Source organism: Moschus berezovskii, chromosome 1 (genome assembly GCF_049115385.1).
Source record: "Moschus berezovskii isolate FMDL1 chromosome 1, NW_MosBer_1.0, whole genome shotgun sequence".
In the NCBI taxonomy this organism is placed as follows: Eukaryota; Metazoa; Chordata; class Mammalia; order Artiodactyla; family Moschidae; genus Moschus; species Moschus berezovskii.
Genome location: NC_142460.1, coordinates 96,380,843 through 96,406,742, shown reverse-complemented (window position 1 = coordinate 96,406,742; position 25,900 = coordinate 96,380,843). Strand labels below are relative to the sequence as shown.

Here is a 25,900-nt window from a genome sequence, read left to right as displayed (position 1 = left end):
GAATTTTTCCCACATGGTCATCTCTTTACTCCCAGGATTTTTCAGTGACAGAAAATTAACTTTCTCTAAATGATCCATCTACTCTGCTGACGAAAAGATTCAAAGAAGAGTCTGCCCAAGGTTTTGTTATTTATGTTTACCTTTTATCCAAATTTAGGTCCTCTGTAAATGCACAGAATAGAATCTAAAGAATAAGAATAGATACTAATATTAGAGGCAGGGTGGCACCATAATGACAAGTTCTTAACTTTGGAAACAAACGGTTTCAGATGTTGGCTCTGTCCTACTACTTAAGTGTCTATGGATATCACTATAAAATGGGCACACAGAAAGAAACAAAATTAGTTAAAATTTTTTACAGCTTGATTTCTTCTGTGTATAATGTATGTTTTCTGTAAAAAGTGAAAAAAGATTTTTGCAATTAATTAACAGAAGGTAGAACTTAGGACATGTTGCAAATAGTTCTCCATTGGAGAATATTATTCTAAACAACACTTTTTACCAACACTTATTTTAACAACACTTTTTGGGAGGAAATTACGGCCTAAGAGGTACATTTTCTAAACTGGCTATTTTTCTCAGAGAAGCCCATTAACTAACTGGATTGAATCAGTTTAAAACTATTAAAACATATGTATTTATATGATATTAATAGCATAAGAGGAAGAGGAAATGATGTCCATCTGCTTCCTTTAGTCCAAGTAGTAGTCAGAGCTCCATTTAATGGTAAAAAGGTTTACCTGCAGATTAGAACATGGGGAGTCTTTCCTCAACCCCAAATAATGACCAGATGGGAAGTAGAACAGCCACACAAGTAGTCCCTTGGATGACTCAAAGGAAAAGCTTCTGGAGATTAAGCTTATCAGAATGGAGTTCAGTGCCTTCCCCGAAGACAACCGCCAAGCTCTGGAGCAGCAGCCCTGAAGCCCCCTGACTCAGCACAGCCTCCCTTTCCCAGCCAGGCCATCCTGTCCAAGGCCGAACTCCAAGTCAGGAAATTTTTCTCAGCAAGGTAATGATCTGATATCAAATAATCAATACTTACCTGTGCCCAGACAATGGGCTTAATCCTCCCTGTTAAGTGTTACAAAACACCTTAAAGAAACATCCGATTCCTTCTGTGCTGTCAAGTGTGTGTGTGGTTTACAAGGCATTGGTCAGTCACTAGGTGCTCTTCAACTGGCCCCAGAAGCTTTCTCCCTGTTTGCTCACAACTGCACCTGAAAGTAAAATTAGCCACATATACCTGCCTCTCATTTTCCCTGAAATAACTCTGTACAGCAATTTCAGGGATGTTTTTATTTTTAAAATGACTGGTCCTGTTTGGCTCCATCCACTCTGAAACCAATCGTTACTTGCATCTTACTTCCACTTCAGCTAAGAAAGTCAGAGTCCAAAATAACTTATTCTTCAAATATGTGAAACGAGGTCCCATCAGAGAATTGAAATCCTGTTAAGTTATAGCTCATAAATTCCCACAACCTAAAGAAGCAGATGTAAGTAATACTAAATTGATAACCTCTGCCTTAAGGCATTTTATATTTTATTTGAAACAGAGATTATTTTAACCAATCTTCAGGGCTTCAAAAGGACAGAAGTCAGTGATTCGCTTATGTTTCAGACAAGAAAAGGTACCAGACTACATCTCATTTCTACTCACCTTTAAGAATGTCTGACCGAAAAGCCCTAGGTTCATGGAACTGATAGCAAAGTCAAGTGCTTCCTCTTCCACATCCAGGGTGCATGTTGCTGCACCAGCATCCAAAGCTAGAATTGCAAGCATATCCCTGAATGGAACAGATGGCATTGTATGCCCAATCCCTAACTAATGACTGTGGTCAGGGAAATGGTTATCTTGATTGGTCTACACCAATCAGGGTGCATGTCCAGAGCTGGGGATGAATCTATTTCCCAAGAAGGACATAGATTACGTGGAGGGTAGGTAGATACAAGCAGGAAAATTGGAGACAGGGAACACTGGACATCGGATTTTTACTACATAGAGAAATCTGGCCTGAAAGACAAGAGCAAGCCCAGGGCTATATCTACTGAAAATTATTACTGGTATTACTAATAAGAAAACAGTTTCCAGATTACGAACTAACAAATAACAACAAAACTCCAAGGCCAGTATGTTTCTTTTATTATTACTTTCGTTTGATTTAAGATGGTTGAATGATTTCATTTTCATTCATAAGCATTACAATAATTCCCATGCAAAAACCAAGACTGCATATGCCTGATTTCAATTGGCCAAAATCTACCCCGTGAGACTGAACATTCAAGATCAACGTGTTGCTTGACCTTTCCAACAGTAGACAGCACAGTAATCCTTTGAGAGATGGGCAGGCCCCTGGTCTCCCAAACACTACAGTTTGAAATGAGTCCATACCAAAACAGGGAGCCAATGCCTTGCAGCACCTAAACCTGGCGAGTAATTTCATTCTTAAAGACAGGACACCTCTACACCAAGGCTTCCACCCAGTTATTTCCTGGTTCCTGCTCTATGGCAAAACCTGCTTTTGTACTGGCATGGTATCTTCTATTTGGGGATTAATATTCATTTTTCCTTCTAGTTTTCCTCAAAACTCTCAGAAGAACCAAAGAGACTCTACAAAAAAGCTTAACCCGATAATGTCAAAAGAAATATGGCTGACCCTTGAATAATGTGGGGGTTAGGAACACTGACCTTGTGAGCTTGAATATCCATATATAACTTTGTAGTGGACCTTCTATTCATGGTTCCAAACCCATACATTCAACTAACACATTTAGTGAAAAAAAATCTGCATATAAGTGAATCCACGCACTTTAAACCTGTGCTGTTCAAGGATCAACTATACATACAAAGACAACTGCTTTATCAATCATACATTTTCCCCAGCTTCAGATAAAGTCACTCAGCAGGTATAAAGCTTGAAAAACTTCTCTCGGTAAGATAGGAACCAGGAAATTCAAAGAGGACAAAATAGGAACCCACATAAAGGAGAACTAAACAAACACAAAGAATCATTCTATTGATTAAGAGAAATGAGCTAAATGAAGAAATGATAGCATTTCAACAGTAGATGTCAATTTATATTGAAACACACGCATTGGAACTCCGACAATGGCAAAGATTTCATTAGTGCAAATAACAATTATAATGGTATGTTCATTAATAGGATTTAAATAAGGCTTCAAATAATTACACACACTAAAACTACCATTTGGAAACCTTAATTCTACTTGGAAAGTTGTCAAAGACCCCCTTCCAAACCATCCAAAGTTCCGATTTGAGGACAATTACATTCAATGAAGTTGCTCCAAACATAATCTGTAGCATTATCACTTTCAAAGTCTACATTGTTTGGCAGAGAGGGAGAAATTACCCTGGCTACTGGTCGAAAAAAGTATCGACAAATCCAGCTAACGTACCAGGTAGTTTCCAGATTCAGATGATTTTCAAATATCTGTAGTGATGAACACTCATTAAAAAAAATAAAGACAAAGAAAAGCAAACAAAACATGGAATCCTGAAGTATTAGGAAGAGAGATTCCCCACTCCCATTAACAATTTTGGACAAAGTATGAAACAGAAAGAAGGGAGATAATTCATGGGCATTTCATCTATGGCTCAAGTTCTCCTTAAAAAAAAAAAAACAGCAAACACCAAAACAAAACAATAACTACAAAAAGTAAACAGCAAAATCAGAGGCAGAATATGAAATAGTAATATACTGTTTCAGAGTCTGCACCATCCTGCAGAACCAGGAAACTTAAGATGTGTTCTTAACAGATCCAATCCACGCTGGATATGTAAAAAAAAAAAAAAAAAACCCAAAAGACGGCATCACAAACCACACTACATATTATGAGAGTTTTAGAACCAGAGCAAAAAAAAAAAGGCAGCAAAAATGCTCAGAAAAATTTGTCATCAATTCTGAAATGGGGCCTTGTGACGTCATCAGGGTTAATGAAGACAGAGATGGACTTCCCCGGATTCTCAGTCACTAGCTGCTGCAGTTTTTTGGCCAGACGGTCATCGGGTTGGTTGGGGTCCCCTCCATCGGACTGCGGGGAGGGGATGCTGGTGGTGCTCCCTCGCCTCTGGAGCTCCAGCGTCAGGCGGTTGGCTGCCTTGACGTGCTCGATGGCAGTGCGCAAGTGCTCTGCTGGGTCTGAGCGGACCGAGGAGAGCTTCCGCGCATGGAGCATGACCGTCTCCTCAGACAGGTGCTCCAGCATGTTGCACTGAGGGATGAAGTAATTGGGACACATCTTGTTGACCAGACAGTGTTGCAGGTCATCAATGAGGCCCAGCAAAAAGTGGGCTGCATAGTCTTCTTGGGCCAAGTAGTTGGCGGGAAGTCTGTCGCAGGCCCAGAGCATCATGCTCCGCAGGTGGTAGGGGCTGATAGCCTTGGGCCGGGACAGGAGTTTAATGATGATGGCTTTGCAGGCCTGGTATGCCTGCATGAGGCTGCTGGAGATACACTTCTTCAACTGCACTTCACTCCTGGCAAAGGACAGCCGCCACTCATTGTCCTTCTTTCCCTTGTAGGAGCAAGCTGGCACCAGGTAAAACCCACTGATGACTTCTTCCTCAGTGATCTTCCCATCCCAAAAGTGGTTCTCCATGAGCCAGCTCTGGGCCACTGCTGGCCAACCTTTGAAGGAGACCACCGGGACAATATCATACAACATGCGACTGCTCCCCACACCCAGAATGATGGAGATGATGGTCCCATTCTTTTCCACTTTTTCCACCTTTGGCATCCCTCTCTGGGGTTTCTTCTGTATCTCTGAGAGGACAATGCTGATGGAGTCATAGAACCAGTCAGCCACTTTGGTTGGAGAGAAAAAGTAGTTGGTGGCACCGTTGATGTGATCTACAATGGTGCAGCAGTCTTTCCATTTACTGATTGTCCCCTCGTCGAAGAGCCGAAGGCTCAGCCAAGAGTGACATAAGGCTGAGTGGCGCATATCCAGTGTCACAGGCTGATTACGGTCATGCAGCTTAAGGGCTGGCACCAGGAGAGTGAAGTCCATATCATAGTCGGTCCCTCGGGCATAGACATTAAGCTCATCTAAATCCAGGTCTACCACGCCTTCTCGGACTCCTCCAGAAAGCAGCAGGTACTCATTGGCCACTGGCAGTTTTTGGTCCAGCTTTTGCACCATTCCTAGAAACAGAAAGAGAAAACAGGGTTATAGGGAGCACAGACACAAGAGTCTTATACATCAATACAGAATATGCTGGGCTTCCAAGAGCCATTGTTTATCAATACAAAACCACATCTTCGGCTGCTACACGGGCCCAGCCAAGAATACTCTGTTCATTTTTATCGGTGCTAGAACCCATCCTTTTCCAAAAGATGGGAGAATTATGCAGATTCTCCTCTCACTGTGAAAGCAGTATCATTTTCCATCATAAACCAGGGTTCCTCTTCCCTAGTCATCACCTTAGTGACTGGCATTGCCATCCATCCAGTCGCTCAGGCTGAAAACCTCAGTAAATTTCAACTCTTATTATTTGGCTTTCTACTGCCAAATCTTATCTGTATAACCTCTGCAACATTTCTCATTCCCTCCCTGTTCTCCATCTCTGCTGTCATTACCTAAAGCCTGGCTCTTTCATTTCTTGCCAAAGCAGTCACCCTTCCCCAGGCCTTCCTGCTGAAACATTCCTCTATACAGGAGGAGCTGCGGACACTGAAAGTGGGATACTTTCAGCGGGCAGTGAGGTCATGACTCTTCAAAATAATACTAGTACGTTATTGACTTTTTCACTGTGTTGACACTTGAGCTGACACTTGATGGTACAAAAGAAAAGGAAGGCAAAGTTGCTGGTGCCTTAGGATTAGTCGAGTGGCACCAACTGTATTAACAGTCATTGGATTCTTTATTGTTGGCATGCACTAGCATTAAAAAATTAATAATACAGTTTCACTTAAAATCCTTGATAGAAAAGGAAATTGGATTCATTTTCTTCAGTCCCAAATTTCAAACCACCTTTCTGTATGATGAAATTGCAAACACTCCTGTCTCATACTAAATATCAACACAAAAGTGCTTCAAGAAAAGCCCTCATGTTTGAGTTGGAGGTTAAATTAGTTGCTTTATTCATGGAACACCACTTTTAATTTAAAGAACTTCAGATAAACTATGGGTATTTAGACTTTAGTATATGACAGACATTTTCTCAAAAACTGAACAAATTGAGGCTGTCTTCACAAAAACAACTGAAATGTTTATTGCCAATGAAAACACTGGGGCTTTTAAGAAAAAAATTACTTTAAAAACTTATCTCCTGCACCATGAACTTAATATCTTCCCTAATTGTATATTTCTCTAATGAGATTGGTAGTGAAACAACAAATGTAATTTTAGGGGATGATATTACGAGTTCTTTGAGAATAAGAACCATGTCTCAAATATGTATTAAGCGGGAATAGAGGTCTGCACTCAGTGGGCACACAACTGAAGCTGTGACTGAATGACAAAGGAGAAAATTGAGGAAATTAGTAGGCTTAGATATGAAGTACTTATCCAAAGGCAAGACAGAAATGACTGTTCCACGAATAACATATTAACAGAAATTACTTTCCCTGACTCCTGTCTTTTTATTATGTATTTATCTGTGCTTCATTATCTGACAAACTATCAGCATCACTTCATGACTCATTTAATATCTTGTCCTGAAAGATCAAAAAGAATGACTTCCCACTATCATTCCATTAGTCACTGCAGTTACTTTTAATTGGCAGTTTTTTATTCATAAGGCAATCCCAACTCAAATAAATAAACTATGTATATGTGTCTGTTATCACTGTATTTCAGAATTTGACATTCGTTTATAAAAATGTGCTCTTTTCATCTTTAAGATCCTGTTTTCCAAACAACAAATAGTAAAGGATCACTTTCTTTTTATAGCAGTCAATAAGCCATCCAACATTAAAGAGGCAACAATTCATCAGAGAGACTTCAGTGTCCCTGTCTTTTTTAGACTGTGCATGCTCTGTGCTGTGATATGGCAACAGGATCCCTCTTCAATAAAGGATTTCTTGTCTCAGGTTCTGGGGCTGTCAGAGAAATCCCTTAAGTCAGTACAGTCTTCCTGCAAAGAGCCACCTCAACCAAGATCACATCCTGTGGTTGGGGTTAGGGTGACAGGTACACATGCTGTAAGCAATCAGTATGGAAGTGCCCCAGTACAGGATACTCTGACAAGTCACTGGAATCCAGAGTTCCCAGTGGGATCAACTGAGGCTGTCACTGCACCTGCAAGGACACCTGACTTCACCCTCCCCCTGATCCCGCTTCTTTCCCCGCCTTCCACAGGTGCAGGTCCCCAGGGTGCTTCTTTATAAATATTCTAACTCCATCTCAGGGGCCACTTCATGAGGAACCCAATCTAAAACACTACATGCTAACCCAAGCAGCCTTCACTACAAATCAGCACCGAACAATTTATTTTCCTTTTAAAAATGGTTTTTAAAAGTCAGAGAGCCACCAGAGTGGAAAGTTATCATAAACACCAAGACAAAGATGCTTATCTCACTTATCATATTTCAGTATTAATCTCACCTTGACAAAATAATAACTACTACCACCCCAAGTTTTAGCAGTAGCTCTAAAAAGATAGGACTGAACTTTCAGAATTCCAGGTAGATGCTGAAAATCATGTTTACTATTTTACAGACTCACATGGAGGTACGGATCCTTTCAAAAAGAAACATCTCAACACTGTAAAGCAATTATCCTCCAATTTAAAAAAAAATTAAAAAGGAACATTTGATATTGAAATAATTTACTCATTATTTCATATACTGCTTCACTCTAGCATTTGGAGTGCCACAAATATACATGGGAAAACCCTGACATGCTGGGTTGTAATGTTAATGCAAGTTCATGTGCCTGAAGCACAATGAAGCCACAGAAACTGAAATACAGGAGTCTGGAGAAGAGAGAGGTTTACTGCAGGGCTCTGCAAAGAGACAAGGTGGCTGATGCCATAAGAAGCCAGAAGCTCCCTGAAAGTTTTCAGTCAAGCATGTTTATAAGCCAGGTGAAGGGCGGGGTTGGGGGTTGGAGGGGTGTGTCGCAGGATATGTGATCAGCTTGTACACAGTTCTCTGACTGGCTGATGATGAGGGAACAAGGTTTTGTTACAGGGATCGACTTTATCAGTCCTTGGGTTCCAGAAGGCCTGGGGCTAAGTGTGCTCCAGGTGATTAAGTGGTTAACACTTTCCATCCATTGGAGGGGGAGAGGTTTTATACATTTGCAAATGTATAGCAAGTACTATTATCTAGATACTTCTGAGAGGAGATAAAGGTGGGGATATGGGGGAAGGCCCCATGGGGTCCTGCTTGGTTACAGTAATTAGTAAGAGGATCTGAACTGATTAGTAGCATTGTTATATGGACACTGCACAAAATTCTATACATCCTTTTGTCCTAGGCAGGATCCAGCTGGCTCTGAGCGCACTGGCCAGGCTCTGTCTACACAACCAGAATAACATGTGCAGTAATGGGCTGGGGATATTTGTTTACAAAACCATCACTGAACTTTACTTGGACTGCCACAATTTTGTTCCAATAGTTACAGATGAGGAAAACAAGCTAAAATTCCCTTCTGCCCTCTGCTGGATTAAAGAAGTTTTAACACATTTTCACTTATTAGTGGTGGTGGTTAGTCGTCTCCAACTCGTGGTGACCCCATGGACTGCAGCACGCCAGGCTTCCCTGCCCTTCACCATCTCCTGGAGTTTGCTCAAACTCATGTGCATTGAGTTTATGATGCCATCCAATCCTCTCATCCACTATCATCTGCCTTCAATCTTTCCCAGCATCAGGGTCTTTTCCAATGAGTTGGCTCTTCTCCTCAGGAGGCCAAAGTATTGGAGGTTCAGCTTCAGCACCAGTCCTTTCAATGAATATTCAGGGTTGATTTCCTTTAGGATTCACTGGTTTGATCTCCTTGCTGTCCAAGGTACTCTAAAGAGTCTTCTCCAGCACCACAGTTCAAAAGCATCAGTTTTTTGGTGCTCAGCCTTTTTTATTATTCAGCCCTCACACCCATATACAACTACTGTAGAAACCACAGCTTTGACAATACAGACCTTTGTAGGCAAAGTAATGTCTCTGCTTTTTAATATGCTATCTAGGTTTGTCATTTCTGTTCTTCCAAGGAGCAAGCATCTTTTAATTTCATGGCTTCAGTCACCGTCCACCAAGTCACTGGTAATTCTGGAGCCCAAGACATTAAAGCCTGTCCCTGTTTTCACTGTTTCCCCATCTATCTGCCATGAAGTGGTGGGACCGGATGCCATGATCTTCGTTTTTTGAATGCTGAGTTTTAAGCCAGCTTGTTAGTGTGTACACTAGAATATTCCTTTTTCCTCTCAATTGTTGCTCTTGTACCTAAATTGTTGACCCTTCTTTCAGAATAGCCATATAATGTATTTGCCTAAATTTGGATATTCAGGAGTTAGAATAATGTTGAACATTTCTTATTTCTTTAAAAAGGGAAGTGAGAACTTGAGCAGTAGCGAGAATATAGCTGAAGCTCATTTGCTAAGCTCTTAGGAGTTAGAAACAAAGTCCCAAAGGCCACACTGTTCCGGAAGCTGATCCCCTGAGACCTCCACATTTACATTTAGCCTGCCTGAGCCCATTAGTCTGCAGTTGTACAACTTATTTGGTAGCACAAATTGGAGCCTTCCCCAGCACTATACAAACTCAAATGCCCTCCTTGAAAACTTTCCTGGGCTAAGTATAAGTGAAAATCGGCTGACATCAGCTATCATCCCAGATGGGTTGCCAGGCAACGAAAACACAGCCAGGGGCTGAGAGGGAAAAAAAAAATTCTACTGTACACTTTGGCTGTAGGCATTAGTTTCAACAAATGCCATCTCTGAACTGATCCAAGGATTTTTGTATAATTACAGGATATTTTTGTGATATCAAGTGTCTCTGACTGTGGAGCTATTAGTAAATTATCCAAAACCATGAGTGAGAACAAAAGACAGATTGAACACATACCACCGAGCTTGTTAGCAGCAGAGAAAAAGAGGGGTGGAGAAAGAGCTTATTCCCCTGGGTGGGTCTCTTCAGAGAAGCATTGGCATATGTTTGCTCTTAAAAACAAAGTAAAACTGCCTCCCAGCCTCCCTTTCCGTAATTGATTTCAACTTACTTCACAGTTTCTACTTAGGAGGACCTTAATATTACCGTTTTAGGTACTGGGTCCCAAAGTTTAAGGACTGAGTTCCTGTCATCCTCTTAAGTTCTTTGCTTTACAACATCAAGTGAAAAATGGAACTCTGCCTCACACTCCCTTATATTCCAGTGAATAAAACATTTTCACATTCTGTTGAATTCAAATTATTAACTTCTATCACAAACATATAATACCAGGTGGTTGACACCAGAATACAAGAACTCAGTATCATTTGTCTTGTTCCATCGTCACAACTTCACCGGCGTACATATATGAGAACCCAACGAGTAAGCAGACGCGTGAAATTAGTACTTGCATGTGAAAGTGAAAGTGACATCACTCAGTCGTGTCCGACTCTTTGCGACCCCACGGACTACAGCCTATAGGCTCCTCTGTCCATGAGATTTTCCAGGCAAGAGTACTGGACTGGACTGCATTTCCTTCTCCAGGGGATCTTCCCGACCCAGGAATCGAACCCAGGTCTCCTGCATTGCAGACAGACGCTTTACCGTCTGAGCCACCAGGGAAGCCCAGTACTTGTATCAGTTCAGTCACTCAGTCGTGTCCGACTCTCCGCGACCCCATGAATCACAGCACGCCAGGCCTCCCTGTCCATCACCAACTCCCGGAGTTCACTCAAACTCATGTCCACAGAGTCGGTGATGCCATCCAGCCATCTCATTCTCTGTCATCCCCTTCTCCTCCCGCCCCCAACCTTTCCTAGCATCAGAGTCTTTTCCAGTGAGTCAACTCGTCGCATGAGGTGGCCAAAGTATTGCAGTTTCAGCTTTAGCATCTGTCCTTCCAATGAACACCCAGGATTGATCTCCTCTAGAATGGACTGGTTGGATCTCCTTGCAGTCCAAGGGACTCTCAAGAGTCTTCTCCAGCACCACAGTTCAAAAGCATCAATTCTTCGGCGATCAGCTTTCTTCACAGTCCAACTCTCACATCCATACATGACCACAGGAAAAACCATAGCCTTGACTAGACGGACCTTTGTTGGCAAAATAATGTCTCTGCTTTTTAATATACTATCAAGGTTGGTCATAACTTTCCTTCCAAGGAGTAAGTGTCTTTTAATTTCCTGGCTGCAATCAGCATCTGCAGTGATTCTGGAGCCCCCCAAAATAAAGTCTGACACTGTTTCCACTGTTTTTCCATCCATTTCCCATGAAGTGATGGGACCAGATGCCATGATCTTTGTTTTCTGAATGTTGAGCTTCAAGCCAACCTTTTCACTCTCCTCTTTCACTTTCATCAAGAGGCTTTTGAGTTCCTTTTCTCTTTCTGCCATAAGGGTAGTGTCATCTGCATATCTGAGGTTATTGATATTTCTCTCGGCAATCTTGATTCCAGCTTGTGCTTCTTCCAGCCCAGCGTTCCTCATGATGTACTCTGCATAGAAGTTAAATAAGCAAGGTGACAATATACAGCCTTGACGTACTCCTTTTCCTATTTGGAACCAGTCTGTTGTTCCATGCAATCTCAAAAATAACAGAATGATCTCTGTTCGTTTCCAAGGCAAGCCATTCAATATCACAGTAATCCAAGCCTATGCCCCAACCAGTAACGTTGAAGAAGCTGAAGTTAAACGGTTCTATGAAGTCCTACAAGACCTTTTAGAACTAACACCCAAAAAAGATGTCCTTTTCATTATAGGGGACTGGAATGCAAAAGTAGGAAGTCAAGAAACACCTGGAGTAACAGGCAAATTTGGTCTTGGAGCACAGAATAAAGCAGGGCAAAGGCTAATACAGTTTTGCCAAGAGAATGCACTGGTCATAGCAAACACCCTCCTCCAACAACACAAGAAAAGACTCTACACATGGATATCACCAAATGGTCAACACTGAAATCAGATTGATTATATTCTTTGCAGCCAAAGATGGAGAAGCTGTATACAGTTAGCAAAAACAAGACCAGGAGCTGACTGTGGCTCAGATCATGAACTCCTTATTGCCAAATTCAGACTTAAATTGAAGAAAGTGGGGAAAACCACTAGACCATTCAGATATAACCTAAATCAAATCCCTTATGATTATACAGTGGAAGTGAGAAATAGATTTAAGGGACTAGATCTGATAGAGTGCCTGATGAATTATGGACAGAGGTTCGTTGACATTGTACAGGAGACAGGGATCAAGACCATCCCCGTGGAAAAGAAATGCAAAAGAGCAAAATGGCTGTCGGAGGAGGCCTTACAAATAGCTGTGAAAAGAAGAGAAGCAAAAAGCAAAGGAGAAAATGAAAGATATAAGCATCTGAATGCAGAGTTCCAAAGAATAGCAAGGAGAGGTAAGTACTTGTATAGATTCCTTTAAAAAAAAAGAATTCCTTACTATGGTGAAGGGATAAAGATCTATCAAAGAGGTAAAACTTTTATGTCTTGTAATTAAAGCTACAGAATACCTTTCACCTCTCTCTATATCTTTGATTATGTATATAAAAAAGATTTCTATGTAGATAAAAAAGACCTGAATATCTCAATAATATTCATTGTTTCATAAAAAAACTATTATCTTTTCACCTCAACTTATGTGAAATATCAATAACAGTGCCTTTATGGCACTGATCCTTAATAGCAGGAAGGGTCAAGAATGGGATAAATTTGACAAAGTCCTTTTATGACTCTGATACATTCTCTAGGGGAGCAGTCTACTTAGCTGTTAATAAACAATATAAAACCTTCTTGTAAGAACATAATAATTTATGCTTGAAATATTTTTGTCAAGCTTGATTGTCTGAGCTGCATTCTGAGAAGTGGGCATAGCCACCCTCTTAAAAAGTCACCAATCTTTGGGATTTTTAATGACTTCAACTTGAGGAAAGTTTTTGCATTTTCTTTATTCAGACAGAAATGATCTATATGATGCCCCTTACTTTATATGTGAAACACTTAAGTTCAAAGAGGAGAAATAACTCATTCAAGGTCACAGAGCCAGAGGGAGAGGATAACAGGACTGTCTTATTCACACAGTGGTTGTGAAGGTCAGAATGGCACATGCACGCCATTCTCCCTATGACAATACCCGACTTGACATGAATGCAAAGTGGCTGGGAAAGGAAGTAGCAGAGGTCTCAAGGCAAAATGTCAACTCTGCACTTCTGCTGGTCAAAGTGTTAGTGTGACCTTGACAGGCAGCAGATCATGTCTGATCATCCACATTTATCAGAAGGAAGAATGCACCTGATCTGTCTTACAAGAAGCTACTCATTTTTCCCAAATAAGTACACTATGAAACACAGGAATACAGAAGTGAGATGCCAACAGGGCTTCCCAGCTGTCAATACTCGGCTGAGTGATCACTAATATTAACGACTATATGTTTCATTAATATAAGTCAGAGAGTCTGTTTTATTTAGCATAACTCTGAGACAGCTGCATACAATTTTTATTTTTTATTTGTTTTTAGCCATGCCATGTGGCTAAAAATGTGGGATCTTGGTTCCCTGACCACGAATCGAACTTGCACCCCCTATACTGGAAGTGCACAGTCTTAACCACTGACTGCCAGCAAAGTCCCCAATCACATGTGATTTTATTGAAACCTTTTAGAGAACTGATTAAATCATGGATGGTAAAAACCTATTGACTAAATATATACAGTAATAGGACTGATGCCTCCTCAAAGAAGTCTTCCTTGATCTTTTCCCATCTTAAGACTAATAATGTCTGCAAAAACATTGGAATTAGAGCAAGACAGGCTTGAGTTTGAATCCTGGGTTTGTCATTTACTACTTAAGTAAGGCTGACAAATTATTTAAATTCTCTGAGTTTCCAATTCCTCATCTACTCAAAGTGAACAAAGAAAACTGCACTTCTAGGGTTGATATGAAATATCAAAGCACATAGTGGGCTTCCCAGGAGGCGCTAGTGGTAAAGAGCCCACCTGTCAATGTGGGAGACATAAGAGACATAAGTTCGATCCCTGGATCCGGAACATCCCCTGGAGGAAGTCATGGCAACCTATTCCACTATTCTTGCCTGGAGAATCCCATGGACAGAGGAGCCTGGTGGGCTACAGTCCCTAGAGTCGTAAAGAGTCAGACATGACCAAAGCAACTTGGCACATAGTATTTAGTTCATTCTCCCCATAAATTCTTCCCTTTCTCCACTACCTATAAAACTGGATTAGCCAAACAACTCCTATCCCACAGAGCTGAGAATCTATCTCAAGGCTCTGAGCACGTGAAGGCCTACAAAGCACGTTAGATGAAAGGACGTGAGTGAAGCATCCTTTCCTCCAGCATCCTTTCCTCCCTGCACCCAGACTGCAGCTTGTCCAGGGATGCCTCCTCTGGCGGCTGCCATGGGGCAGCATGGCGCACAGACCGGCATGTGGGGGTGAGCGGGATTCCAGCCCTTTCTTGTTTTGTCAGAACAAATACCCTGTAAAATGAACAATCTACACAGCCCTATAGGACCTTGATTTGAATTCTTACCTTTGCACTCTCTAGTGGCTGTATTCATGACTTACTGTCCCTCCTTAACAAGACAACAACATAATGCATCTGGCACAGTAATAGGCAAAGAGGGTCAGTAAATGGAAGATGCTCTCACCCTTACTCGTCTATCAGCTCCTGCTGTCAAGGTTTTATTACTGCAGGGGCTAACACAGACTTTGGGATGGGTGGGCAGCTCCATATTGGGTATACTGTTTGGTTCAGTCAACTTGACTATTTCATCAACCACAACTTGAGAATCATGGTATTTGCCATATAATGTACTAGGAAATATTATCAGCACAACTCTATAAAATCAAAGATTAGGTTGGGGAAAAAAGTAAAAGCCTCTCTAATCATTCTTAAAAATTAAAATTCAAGTTCTAAAAGCTGGTGGATTTTGGCAAAGTTTACTAAGTTATTCTGAATAGAATGAACATGGGTTAGACCTGGTTCAAGTACGTCATCGAGGACCAACCTAATTAAACACTCTTGGCCTCAGTTCCCTTCTGTGAAATGGGAGAATAGCAACTAAAAGCTTGTTTGGTGGCCAGGAGGATAAAACAAGAAAATACACACCAAATTGCTTAGTATGTGGTCTGGTTCTTACATGGCAATCAGTAAAGGCTTCTGGAGATGTGCCCACATTATAAATATATTTTTCCCATCTAATAAGCCTTGCCCTTTTCCTCCTTTTAACTTCTTGGGATAGTTAAAAAACCTCATAGTTTCTACCAAGCAAGACTTACTGGCAAGACTCAAAGGAGAGCGTCTCATTAGCACCACCTAGCAGCCTCCCACAGCTACAACAGGGCAGGAAAGCTCGGTTTTAATTTACACAAGGAGTGATCATTGAAGGAGGCTCATTCTTGAAAGGTAAAAGCAGTAGCAAGTGAGAAGCAAGAGTGATGCTAATATGGTATCATAAAGCTACACAAGGATACAGAAATACATCAGCAATGACCAGACTGCTTCTCTCCTGATCTTCAGAAGAAGCAAGAAACTTCTAATGGAGATGTTCAGCCTTAAGTTAAATGTATCCTCCCCGGTAGATTGAAGGCAGGAGAAAGGGACGACAGATACGGTTGGATGGCCTCACCAACTCAATGGACATGAGTTTCAGCAAGCTCTGGGAGATGGTGAAAGACAGGGAAGCCTGGCGTGCTGCAGTCCATGGGGTCACAAAGGGTCAGACACAACTCAGCAACTGAGGAACGACAAGAACAACAACAAATCCTCTTTTGTCTCTGCCTGTGACAGCTGAGTCTGGCCTGTATTCCTTTCTCATTTGGGGATGTAAATGCAAACTATTTTATGACTCTGAAACTGGAAAGCTGGGTTTGATAGGCAGGGGTAGAGTCTCTTATTTTAGAGGAGGAATAATGAAGGAAGCCAAGTCCGGTAAATTGCAAGGATGGAAGCAGGATTCAAAACTCAGATGTGATTTATTCATGCATGTGACCCACAGGTATTGGTGCCTCCTCTGGGCTAGTACTCTGTCAGATACTGAAACCCACAGTCCCCATTGCATGATCCTTATCATGGAGTGAGAAAGCCAGATACAATTGCTTCAATCAGGAGAGACGAGATTACAATGAATCTAAAACTCAGATGTCAAACCGCCAAGTCTTATTTTTCATTCATGCCACGTGACCAGCAGGAGTTGCTGGCTGGGGCTCTTCTTTCCTTCATCCAGGATCCATCCAGGATCCAGATGGATAGAGTAACCCTCATCTAGAACTTCACAGACTCTCTACTGGAGGAAAAGGAAGCCCTGGAAGATCTCTTTCCGGCAGCTACATGCTTTGGCCTGGGAATGACATCTATCACTTTCATTCATACATCGCTGGCCAAAACTGGTCCCACCCAACCCCAGGGAAGAAACTGCAGTTCCACCTCATTCAAGGAAAGCAGAGAGAGAGAAATATCTGATAAGCAGCACAAACAACTCCCACACTAATCAAATAATCACACACTCTAATGAACATATAATTACAAGCTGAGATAATAAAAACTTTGAAAGAAGTGAATAAAGGTCCTAGCCAAAACACAGTGGAGGAGGAAAAGGGCAAATTGATTATCTGGAGAATGGAAAATTCAAGATCATGAGATATACCTTTAAACATGTGATGAGTTGTCCTGATAAAGGAGAAATGAACTTTACCTTTATAATTCCAATAAGCAGAAGGAGTATATATGGGGAAAAAAATCACTCTGATCTATAAATGGAAAACTCATCTATCTGGTAGAATTTTCTAACAAGGCTGCCTAAAGCAGGAGTGAACTTCCTGTTCCAAGAAATAACCAATCAGCATCTTCAGCAGGGGTGAAGACTAAAAATACTAACATGTGATAGAGCCTGAGTACAGATGTCTGCCAAGGTGGCTGCCCATCACCAAAGTCTACTGCTGAAGGCAGACAACTGTAACACAGATTCATGTAGCCACATATGACCATCCAATGTGGGCTCCACAATATGCACAAGAAGAAATCCAGGTGAATCCTGTGTTCTATCACAGGAGGCTCTTCTCTCTCATCTGTTTTACTGTCATTTCGAATCTGCTGCTGTCCCAGCTTCCAACCAACTTGCCAATTTTAAAAAGAGATCTCCATACTAGCAATAACACATCACAGCAAAAGAAGGATTGACTTTACAAAGTACATTCTCAAAGTATGTATGTCTCAAGTAGAGGGCTCTCTGAGAAGGGCACAAACACTGATTGGCTCTGCTGTGCATTAAGGCACAGACTGAACGTCTCACCTGTGTCATTTTCTTCTGTCCTCTTGGCACTTTCAAGTAGGTCATCTTGTCCCCATTTTACAGATGAGGAACTCAAGATGAATGAGCTGTCCATTGCCATAAAAACTGAGCTGGGATGAAAATTCAGGTTGTTATCATATTCTTTTCACTATCCCATGATGCTTTCCAGTATTAAATGGGCTCTCTTGAGAGAGTAAATATTTAATGTCTATGGACCTTTAAAACATTACAAGAAACAGTTAGTGGAAGCTTCTTTCTCTCTCCAAAAATAAATTCTATTTTTGAGGAAATGATTTTTAAAGCAGATTAAAAGCTTATTTTAGCCACCCCTGGAGAATGAAGTCTTATGAGCAAAATGGGTCAAGGATTATAGGAAAGACATGATTACAAATGACTTTTTAAGTGAACATCTAGTGCTGTGACACACAGCAACGTGGGCATGCACATGCGTGCTGCATTCCTAACTGACAATTCTAAACGAGCATGCCACAAGTGTTTTAATTCCAAAGGCATCCTTGGGATTCTTTCAGCCCCTCAAGACAAATTCTGAAAATGTTCCTATATATTCAGGTGGATAACTTAATTTGCTTACTTTAATCCAATAGCAAAGTCTGAATTTTAAAGTCATATCCCCAAGTTTTTACTACTGAAGACACAGAGAGTGGTCAAGAGCATTATTACCAAAGGACATACCAACCACAAAGCCACGAGTTCTTACTGAGTTCTGAAGCAAGACAGTTTTTTTTCCCCCCTTTGTGGACATAATAGTATCTACCACCACTACTTTCTTCCTCCGTGCAAAATTCAGCTCGGATATGCTGAACCATGGGGAAATAAGCATGAAGAATTCTGTGTCTTTTCCTTGGAAAAGAAAAAAATAAAATAAAACCAAAACAAACCAAGTGTTATCCTTGAGTCTGCAGTAAGAGATATTCCCCTTGTGACCCAGCAGTCTGAGGAAATACATCACCGTTGATTAAAAAGAGGCTCTACTGGTGGCTTAGACAGTAAAGAATCTGTCTGCAATGCAGAAGACCCAGGTTCAGTCCTTGGGTTGGGAAGATCCCCTAGAGAAGGGAATGGCAACCCACTCTGGTATTCTTGCTTGGGAAATCCCATGGAGGAGCCTAGTGGGCTACAATCCATGGGGTCACAAAGAGTTGGAAATGACTAAGCGACTAACACCTTCACCTTCTACTAGCTATGGTCTACACTACACACTTAGAATTGCTACGTTAGCTCAAAAATGACTGCAACTTATATAAACGAGATCCAGCAAAAGGATTTAAAATCTGTCATTAGCTAGCAAAATCCTGTCTTAAATTTTATTTACTTTGGAAATTTGCAAAAATACCGAATTGTAGAGATAGTAGCATAATGAATCGCCATGGACCCACTACTCAGTTTCAACAATTACTTTTGCCATTCTTAGTTTCATTTATCCCTACATTTTTTCACTGCAATTCTTTAAAGCAAAGCCGAGATATATCCATTTCATTCATAAACACTTCAAGATATTTGCTGACAAAATCTTAGAACTGTAACCATTTTCATATCTGAAGAAAATTTAAAATAACTACTTATTATTACTATTATTGACTTCACCGTTTTACCCTTTTTCCTAATATGTGTGAATATCTGAGAGTGCGTGTGTGTGTGCGTGTATGTGTAGGAGAGCTTGTTGATGCCATCCCTACCCTGCAGCCATGGTAGGCGATTTCCTACAAATGGGAGCTGCCCTCCTCGAGGTCAGTGACTCTGCTCCTTGGCCAGAGGGTCATCTCTGCTCTGCACCACTGGGAGGCACAGGGGAGTTCACGCAGAACAGACACCAGTGGAGGGCAGAGGAATCGGCAGACAAATGTCCCAACTTCCCCAGACGGTGGCGGGACAATTCTAGGATGAGCGCTACACAGCTTCCCAGAGGGTCCCATGAGATGAATCTGCTCACCGACAGCCCCTTCCCTGACTTTTCTCCCACTGTCTCAACTGCTCTCCTTGTTCCCTCATGCTTCTTACTGGCATCTCACAAGTAAGCCACTAGGTCAAGAGTTCAGGGTGAAATTTTCAGATTGACATACTTGGAGGGGCTTCCCAGGTGGCGACAGTTGTGAAGGAGAACCCGCCTGACAATGCAGGAGACATAAGAGACGTGGCTTTGATCCCTGGGTTGGGAAGATCCCCTAGAGAAGGAGGTGGCAAGCTACTCCAGTATTCTTACCTGGGAAATCCTATGGACGGAGAAGCCTGGTGGGCTACAGTACATAGAGTTGCAAAGAGTCGGACATGACTGAAGCAATTGAGCACATGTACTTGGATAGAAATGTCAATTTGACACTTTTCCTGACATGAAGAGACTCCAGAGCTACTATATTTGCAACCAAGGGACTCCTATTACATACTCTACAGAGAAGAAAGTGAGAAACGAGGAGCCTGTGAATAAGCTGACCGTAAACTACAAGGCAACCTAAAGGCATCTCCTCTTGTTCTCTGAGAATAACTTAACTCTAGGGCTCTCAGCAATGCCAAAGAATGCTCAAACTACCGCACAATTGCACTCATCTCACACGCTAGTAAAGTCATGCTCAAAATTCTCCAAGCCAGGCTTCAACAATATGTGAACCGTGAACTCCCAGATGTTCAAGCAGGTTTTAGAAAAGGCAGAGGTACCAGAGATCAAATTGCCAACATCCGCTGGATCATGGAGAAAGCAAGAGAGTTCCAGAAAAACATCTATTTCTGCTTCATTGACTATGCCAAAGCCTTTGACTGTGTGGATCACAATAAACTGTGGAACATTCTGAAAGAGATGGGAATCCCAGACCACCTGACCTGCCTCTTGAGAAACCTTATGCAGGTCAAGAAGCAACAGTCAGAACTGTACATGGAACAACCGACTGGTTCCAAATAGGAAAAGGTGTACGTCAAGGCTATATTGTCACCTTGCTTATTTAACTTCTATGCAGAGTACATCATGAGGAACGCTGGGCTGGAAGAAGCACAAACTAGAATCAAGATTGCTGGGAGAAATATCAATAATCTCAGATATGCAGATGACACTACCCTTATGGCAGAAAGTGAAGAGGAACTCAAAAGCCTCTTGATGAAAGTGAAAGAGGAGAGTGAAAAGGTTGGCTTGAAGCTCAACATTCAGAAAACAAAGATCATGGCATCTGGTCCCATCACTTCATGGGAAATAGATGGAAAAACAGTGGAAACAGTGTCAGACTTTATTTTTTGGGGCTCAAAAATCACTGCAGATGCTGATTGCAGCCAGGAAATTAAAAGATGCTTACTCCTTGGAAGGAAAGTTATGACCAACCTTGATAGTATATTAAAAAGCAGAGACATTACTTTGCCAATCAAGGTCCGTCTAGTCAAGGCTATGGTTTTTCCAGTGGTCATGTATGGATGTGAGAGTTGGACTGTGAAGAAAGCGGATAGCCAAAGAATTGATGCTTTTGAACTGTGGTGGTGGAGAAGACTCTTGAGAGTCCCTTGGACTGCAAGGAGGTCCAACCAGACCATTCTAAAGGAGGTCAATCCTGGGTGTTCATTGGAAAGACTGATGCTAAAGCTGAAACTGCAATACTTTGGCCACCTCATGCGACGAGTTGACTCACTGGAAAAGACTCTGATGCTGGGAAAGGTTGGGGGCGGGGGGAGACGGGGTCGACAGAGAATGAGATGGCTGGATGGCATCACCAACTAGATGGACATGAGTTTGAGTGAGCTCCTGGAGTTGGTGACAGACAGGGAGGCCTGGCGTGCTGTGATTCGTGGGGTCGCGGAGAGTCGGACACGACTGAGCAACTGAACTGAACTGAGGGCACTCAGAACCAATTTTCAGCCAATGATCGTAGTAGAAAACTAAAAGAAAAGCTACTATACAATTACAGTGTGACCTAAGACCATAATTTAATACCTGATTTTTTTAAAAAGATTGTATCAGTGCATCTTTCCTTTGATGCCCAAGAACAGACCAGGTAAATAAATGGAGTCTCTTACAAAGCAATTTCCAACACCTGCCAGGAGATGGCACCAACACTCTGTTCATTTGCTAAGAGGTTCTGGGTCCCTGGTGGCCCAGACAGTAAAGAATTTGCCTCCAAGTTGGGAGACCCTGGTTCAGTCCCCGGGTCAGGAAGATCCCCTGGAGAAGGGAATGGCAATCTACTCCAGAATTCTTGCCTGGAGAATCCCATGGACAGAGGAGCCTGGCAGGGTACAGTCCATGGGGTTGCAAAGAGTCAGATACAGCTGAGACACACACACAGACACACACACAGAAAGACACACACACACACACCACCCCCCACCCCCACCCCCCATCCTCCCCAACCCCCCCATCTCAATGAAAGCTCTGGGGAGACCGAGGCTTAAGCAAGGGACTAAGACTTATATGATTTTCCCTGGTGGCTCAGTGATAAAGAATCTGCCTGCCAATGCAGGAAACTCGGATTCGATCCCTGAGTCCGGAAGATCTCCTGAAGAAGGAAACAGCAACTCACTCCAGTATTCTGGCCTGGGAAATCCCATGGATAGAGAAGGAGTTTGGCAGGCCACACTCCATGGGGTCACAGAGTCGGACACGACTTAGTGACTAAACAACAACAAGACTTGATAAGACTATAATAATGCACCACCCTGAGACCTATTTGCCCTCAGCCACTCGAAACTTCTCTCTTATGGCGTTCTAAAGGAAATCTGGTTATTCAGGAGCTGACAGGCTCCACCTTGGAGGAGCCCAGACTGAAAGATGCTTTGTCTGGGCAGGCAATATGGCTGTCAACTGATTCTTAAGAGTACACTGAAGACCCTGTTGCAAACTACAGTTTCAGCTCTCACTGGCTGCAGCTGAGATGAAATAAAGAAAGAAAGAAACCATGTATAAAGCTTCAGGGGCTAGGAATAAGGGAGACAGAAGGCAGAGGGAAGTTTTGGACATTATGAAGTTTAAGGCACTGCTCTTCATGTAAAACCGTTTCATTCTGACTACAAACAAACACAGTCAAAAATTTCAGAAGCCCAATATGGAACTGATTTTTCTAAACCTGGCTTCAGTCCATTCGTGTGCTCAGTCGTTCAGCTGTGTCTGACTCTTTGCGACCCCTTGGACTGTAGCCCGCCAGGCTCCTCTGTTCATGGGATTTTCCAGGCAAGAATACCAGAGTGACTGCCATTGCCTTCTCCAAGAAATCTTCAAGACCCAAGGATCAAACCTGTGTCTCCTGCATTGGCAGGCAATGATTCTTTACCACCGAGCCACCTAATCCAAATAAATGCTGTCTTACATTTACAGTGCTTTGCAGTTCCTAGAAAATGGTCACAATCCTTTTCTCATTTGTTCTCAGCAGTAATTCTGTGAAGAACACTTAAGTTCTCATTGAACAGGTATGGAAGCAGGTGCATAGTGGCTAAATGACCAGTCAAAATAAGTATGAAAATATCCACAGAGTTCTTTGGCCAAAACAAGATTTAAAATTAGTTTGACCACATATAATTATTTGAAACATAGAAGGGTATGTTATTTGGGTTCTTTACCAAGTTGTTATCAATCTGCTTGTTGCAGAGTGAGCAGAAAGGCAAAGAAAGGGCTGAAAATGTAATGCTTGCTTTGCTGGAGGCAATCTACGGACGGTAAATCTAGAGGTCCAAGGTATGCCTAGACTGACAGGGTTACCGACAAAATGTCCATCTTTCCAAGTATAAACAAAAACATATCAGTTACAGAAAATAACTTATCTTTATGTTTCAAATAATGAGATACCTAAAATTACTACTTATCTTTTTTTCTATATTGTTGTAACACCTATTATTAGTGATGATCCGTTGTCTATACTGTCTTTATCTTCATTTAACTTGGAAAAAAAAAGTTATTTCATTGTACTAATACCCTCAATAAAGTTTCCAAACAACAAAGTACTTAACATTCTAAAAATCTGCCACTTCAAAAAAATAACATCTCAGTTAACAAGTCTTAAAATTTTCTCCATTGTACAAAGCTGGAACATTCCATGCAAAAGTTCAGACTAGTACAACTACACCCATACCTGGGGCTTCTCCATGGCTCAGCCCCGAAAGAAATCTGCCTGCAATGCTGAAGACCCACATTCGATCCCTGTGTTAGGAAGATCCCCTGGAGAAGGGCATGGCTACACACTCTAGTATTCTTGCCTGGAGAATTCCATGGACGGAGGAGCCTGGTGGGCTGCAGTCCATGAGGTCGCTTAGAGTCAGACACAACTGAGCAACTTCACTTTTACTTTTCACTTTCATGCATTGGAGAAGGAAATGGCAACCCACTCTAGTGTTCTTGCCTGGAGAATCCCAGGGATGGGGGAGCCTGGTGGGCTGCCCTCTATGGGGTTGCAGAGTCAGACACGACTGAAGCGACTTAGCAGCAGCAGCAGGGAATTGGTAGAGAACCCTCCCTCGAATGCAGGATTTTTAAGAGACGCAGGTTCGATCCCTGGGTCGGGAAGATCCCGTGGAGTAGGAAATGGCAACCCACTTCGGTATTCTTGCCTGGAGAATTCCATGGACAGAGGAGCCTGATGGGCTACAGTCCACAGGATTACTTAGAGTCGGACACAACTGAAATGATTTAGTGCACACACAGGGAATCAAATAAATGTTTCCAAGGAAAACAGACGTGGAAAAAAGTCCTGACAGCCTAATAAAGAGCAGAATCTGAACCACAATTTTCTCCTTGATAATTACTTCCAGTGTCTAGATAAAAACATACTTTATTGTTTGAGCTTGAAGATGTTCACATCAAGAGAAGTTAGACTTGAAAAACATCTAGCCAAAAAGCCCTGTGCAGAGGTGGAAATTTGCAGTTTAAAAGCACGAGTAGCTCATTTAAAAGACAGTCAAATTGTTGTCGTGTTTTAAAGTCCAGGGCAGCCATTAAAAAAAAAAGAGTTAAAAACAGTCAAAAAGAGAGTCTCTTCATGCTGACAAGTCAAAGTGATACTTTGAAAGATGACTTCTTTCTTTTCCTCCAACCATCAAAAAACACCAAGAGTCAGTGGTATGAGGATAAAAAGGGAAATTCAATATTCAGAGATTGTAAACTAAATGGTGGCTAAGAGACATATAAAAGGGCTTGGTTTTTGTTTTTTTTTTTTTTTTTAAAAAAAAAAAAACAACTTTACACTGTAGAAGGATGTTCTTTGAACCAGTTGCCAACTTGGTAACTCGTGGACTCCAGGGGATGAAGCTGAAATTGTATGTGTGCCGTGCACAAAGAATGAGCATGAATCACGGATTATTGAGGTCAGAACTTATCCAAGGTTCTGCAGTGCAACTGCCATGGGACACAGCATGTTGCTGAGGCCCTGGGTAAGCGGGACACAGCACAACACCTGACACAGGTGCTGGAAGTGAGCCCTCAGTCCTGACCCTCAGTCTAGGGCTCTCTCCACTCCATGCCGGGGTCACTAACCCAACAGTGGGAAAATCCTGGTCCCCATGCCCCACCCAGAGGGACTGAAACATAATCTCTAAGGAGACGTGTGTGTTTTAAACCAGCTTTAAGAAATGGAGACTGTCTGCTCCCTCCCTCAATTTCAAGGCAGAAAGTTTAATTACATGGACTCAAGAAAGGCAGAGCTGTCAGGTCAGAAGAAGGGGTTCACTGGACCTGTGATTCTCTCAAACCTTGAAGAGCTAAGATTAGCCATCCTTCAAATCAGGAAAGACATAACTTTGGTGGGACTTTTAGAAACGGGACAGTAATTGAGATCAGGACATCTCTCATGCCTCACAATTGGGGAACTCGTTTACATCTCCAATCTCCAAGTTATTCAATTTGCTTTGAATGAAAAGGATACTTTTGCTAGATTCCTGCCAATTATTTTTAATGCCCTCTATCTCTCTCTACCCATCAGACAATGGCTGATTTCTGTCTTCTATTTAATCTTAAACTTGAGGAACCCAGTTGTGTAATCAACGGAAATCCTTAAAGTGTTCTGTACACACTCACCGTCACTCGGGAGCCCATATGTGGGTCAGTGAGCATCCACTGTGGGGCTACCTGGCAGCCAAGCAATACACCTGTGGCGATGGGCACAATTACAGCTCAGCCCATGAAATCAAAATCATGCCATTTAGACAGAAGTGTACAGTTTCCAAAGCTATCAACTTACTGCCCAGGAGGTGAATTCAGGTGCGATGAGATTTAATACAGACACCCATATTCATACTGTGTCCCTTCCAAAAATTCAGCGAAATCAGGTTTCAATGAAGTGGGGAAAAGACTGAATGAAAAGCATTCTTTTAAAAGATGATGCCAGCTTGAGAAAGGTCCTTAAAGCGGTCATTAAAACCCAAGTGTGATGTGACTGTGAGATGCAGACATCTCATTTTAAGGTCGTTACAAAAAGGACATGTGTGCACTGATCCAAGCCTTGTCACGAGACGTTCACCTTTCAGATGAATAACTCCATAATTTCATTTTACAAGGGGGAAGAGGCGGTTTGG

At 42.0% G+C, this 25,900-nt stretch overlaps 1 protein-coding gene across 1 annotated transcript in view; it reads right to left on the bottom strand.

The window, feature by feature from the left end:
* Positions 1-1,798: 1,798 nt before the first annotated feature.
* The window catches only part of MB21D2 (Mab-21 domain containing 2), a 124,313-nt gene continuing 100,211 nt past the window's right edge, over positions 1,799-25,900 (bottom strand). Inside the window, exon 2 of the mRNA XM_055419725.2 lies at positions 1,799-5,165. Coding sequence (XP_055275700.2) covers positions 3,901-5,165 — 1,265 coding nt within the window. The 3' untranslated portion in view covers positions 1,799-3,900. The remainder of the gene's footprint in view (positions 5,166-25,900) is intronic.